This window comes from Eimeria mitis, genomic scaffold (assembly GCF_000499745.2).
Source record: "Eimeria mitis Houghton genomic scaffold, Emh_scaff722, whole genome shotgun sequence".
NCBI lineage: Eukaryota > Apicomplexa > Conoidasida > Eucoccidiorida > Eimeriidae > Eimeria > Eimeria mitis.
This window is the reverse complement of record NW_013575271.1, coordinates 8,636-11,307: the sequence shown is the minus strand read 5'-3', so window position 1 is coordinate 11,307 and position 2,672 is coordinate 8,636. Positions and strand designations below refer to the sequence as shown.

General features: G+C 48.8%; 1 protein-coding gene across 1 annotated transcript in view; it reads left to right on the top strand.

Annotated features, from left to right (window-relative positions):
• Nucleotides 1-2,509, top strand: part of EMH_0020710 (proliferation-associated protein 2g4, putative) — a gene marked incomplete at both ends in the record, with an annotated part of 4,986 nt that extends 2,477 nt beyond the window's left edge. Inside the window, 5 exons of the mRNA XM_013501623.1 lie at nucleotides 27-188; nucleotides 597-720; nucleotides 1,185-1,690; nucleotides 2,036-2,119; nucleotides 2,414-2,509. Coding sequence (XP_013357077.1) covers nucleotides 27-188; nucleotides 597-720; nucleotides 1,185-1,690; nucleotides 2,036-2,119; nucleotides 2,414-2,509 — 972 coding nt within the window. The remainder of the gene's footprint in view (nucleotides 1-26; nucleotides 189-596; nucleotides 721-1,184; nucleotides 1,691-2,035; nucleotides 2,120-2,413) is intronic.
• Nucleotides 2,510-2,672: the final 163 nt, after the last annotated feature.

Sequence of the window (2,672 nt, the reverse complement as noted above, 5' to 3'; positions counted from 1 at the left end):
GGGTATCAGTGTGTTGGGGTGTACAGGGCTGTTTGTGTATATGGCGAGTATATGTTTGCTGCTGCAGCAGGATGAGTGAGCACGAGATGACAGAGGGGGAGAAGGAGGGGCCCCAGGAGCTCAGCAGCCCGCAGGCCGTAGAGAAGCTAAAAGCTGCTGCAGACATCGCCAATGCAGCCTTGAAACAGGTGCTGCTGCTGCTGCTGCTGCTGCTGCTGCTGCTGCTGCTGCTGCTGTTGCTGCTGTTGCTGTGTGTCTGTCGGGCGGTTTGTTGCTGTTTTTAAGCTGCTGCTGTTTCTGTTGTTGGTGTGTTTGTTTCGTTTTCTCTTTTTTTCTTGTTTTGTTTCCTTTCTTTTGTTTGCACTAATTTATTTTATTTATTTATTTATTTATTTATTTATTTATTTATTTATTTATTTATTTGTTTTTTGTTTTGTTTATTTAGCTTCTCTCTTTTGTATTTCTTCTTTATCTCATCATCCTCTCTCCTGTATTATTTATTCTCTATCCTTTCCCTCTACGTCTAGGGTTTAGGGTTTAGGGTTTAGGGTTTAGGGTTTAGGGTTTAGGGTTTAGGGTTTAGGGTTTGTGTGTAGGTGCTGAGCCGGGTGGTGCCTGGGGCGGATGTGTTCTCTTTGTGTCTTTTTGGGGATTTCTTTATCGACGGCGAAGCAAAGAAAGTCTATCAAAAAAAAACTAAAAAAAATAAAATAGAAAAAGGTTTGTTGCTGCTGCTGCTGCTGCTGCTGCTGCTGCTGTTGCTGCTGCTGTTGCTGCTGCTCGTGCTGCTGCTGCTGCTGTTGTTGCTGGTGCTGCTGGTGTTGGTGCTGTTGTGTTTGCTGCTTTTGGTGGTGGTGGTGCTGCTGCTGCTGATGGGGCAGTTCCTGCTGCTTCTGTTGCTGCAGCTGTCTCTGTTGCTGCTGTTGCAGCAGCAGCAGCAGCAGCAGCAGTTACGTTTGCAACGAACCATTTGCTGCTGCTGCTGCTGTTGCTGCTTTTGCTGCCCTTCTTCCTGCTGCTGCATCTTTTCTGCCGCTCCTTCATCTGCTGCTCCCNCTGTTGCTGCTTTTGCTGCCCTTCTTCCTGCTGCTGCATCTTTTCTGCCGCTCCTTCATCTGCTGCTCCCCCACCTGCTGCTGCTGCTGCTGCTGCTGCTGCTGCTGCTGCTGCTGCTGCTGCTGCAGGCATAGCAGTCCCGACGAGCATAAGTGTGAATGAGGTGTATTGTAATTTCTCTCCTTGTGAGCGTGCTGCTTCTTTGCTGCTGAAGAAAGGAGATATAGTTAAGGTTAGTTTGGGGGCCCACGTTGATGGTTTTGTTGCTGCTGCTGCATATACAGTGGTTTGCTGCAGCAGCAACGCTGCTGCTTTCGGCTGCAGCAGCAGCAACAGTAGTTCTGCTGCTGCTGCAGCAGCAGCAGAAGCAGCAGCAGCAGCAACAACAGCAACAACAGAGGCTCTAGCTGCACTACCCCCACCAACTGAAGAATATCTGCAGCAGCAGCAGCAGCTGCAGCAGGAAGGAGAAGCAGCAGTTGCTGCTGTTGATGGTGCTGCTGCTCTCGTTATAAAGGCTAGCTGGCTAGCAGCAGAAGCAGCAGTAAGAAAGATAGAAATAGGAGCACACGCCAGCGAGGTCACCAAAACTATTGAGGCTCTTGCTGAGGATATGGGCGTCAAACCCATGCAGGTCTGCTGCTGCTGCTGCTGCTGCTGCTGCTGCTGCTGCTGCTGCTGTTGTTGTTGTTGTTGTTGTTATTGGTGGTGGTGTTGTTGGTTGCTGCTGCTGTTGTTGTTGTTGGTTGCTGCTGCTGTTGTTGTTGGTTGCTGCTGCTGCTGCTGTTGTTACGGATTGCTGCTGCTGCTATTGATGATGATGATCCTGCTGGTGCTGCTGTAGATGATGATGCTGCTGCTGCTGCTGCTTCTGTTGCTGCTGCTGCTGCTGCTTCTGTTGCTGCTGCTGTTGCTCATATTGGTGTTGCTGCTGCTGCTTCTGCTGCTGCTGCTGCTGCTGCTACTGCTGCTGCTGCAGGGTGTGCTGTGCTACCAGCTGAAGCAGCACGTAATAGAGGGGAGCCGCTGCTTTCCTTTGGTTACTGCAGCAGGAGAAGAGAAGGTGAGGGGAGAAACAAAACTAAACTTTATTCTTTTTCTTTTTGTTTTTGTTTTGTTTTATTATTTTTTTTGTTTTTATTTGTTTTGTTTTCTTTCTTTATTATCTGCTGGTGCTGCTGCTGTTTGCGGTGTATAGGCAGCTTGCGGTTGCGTTTTTCTTTTTGTTTCTTTTCGTTTTATTTTTAGTTTGTTTTGCTGCTGCTGCTGCTGTTGCTGCTNTGCGTTTTTCTTTTTGTTTCTTTTCGTTTTATTTTTAGTTTGTTTTGCTGCTGCTGCTGCTGTTGCTGCTCCAAAGCGCACAGCAGCAGCAACACAGCAGCAGCAGCAGCAGCAGCAGCAGCAACAGGATAGTATTGTGTTGCTGACTTCGTCTAGATTTTCTCTTCTCTGATGATAGAGGCATGCTGTGGTTGCTGTTGCTGCTGCTGCTGTTGCTGCTGCTGCTGCTGCTGCTGTTGCTGCTGTTGCTGCTGCTGTTGCTGCTGCAGCAGGAGGATTTTGCGTTTGAGGCGAACGAGGTGTACTCCGTGGATATCGTCTTGTCTGCAGGTTCG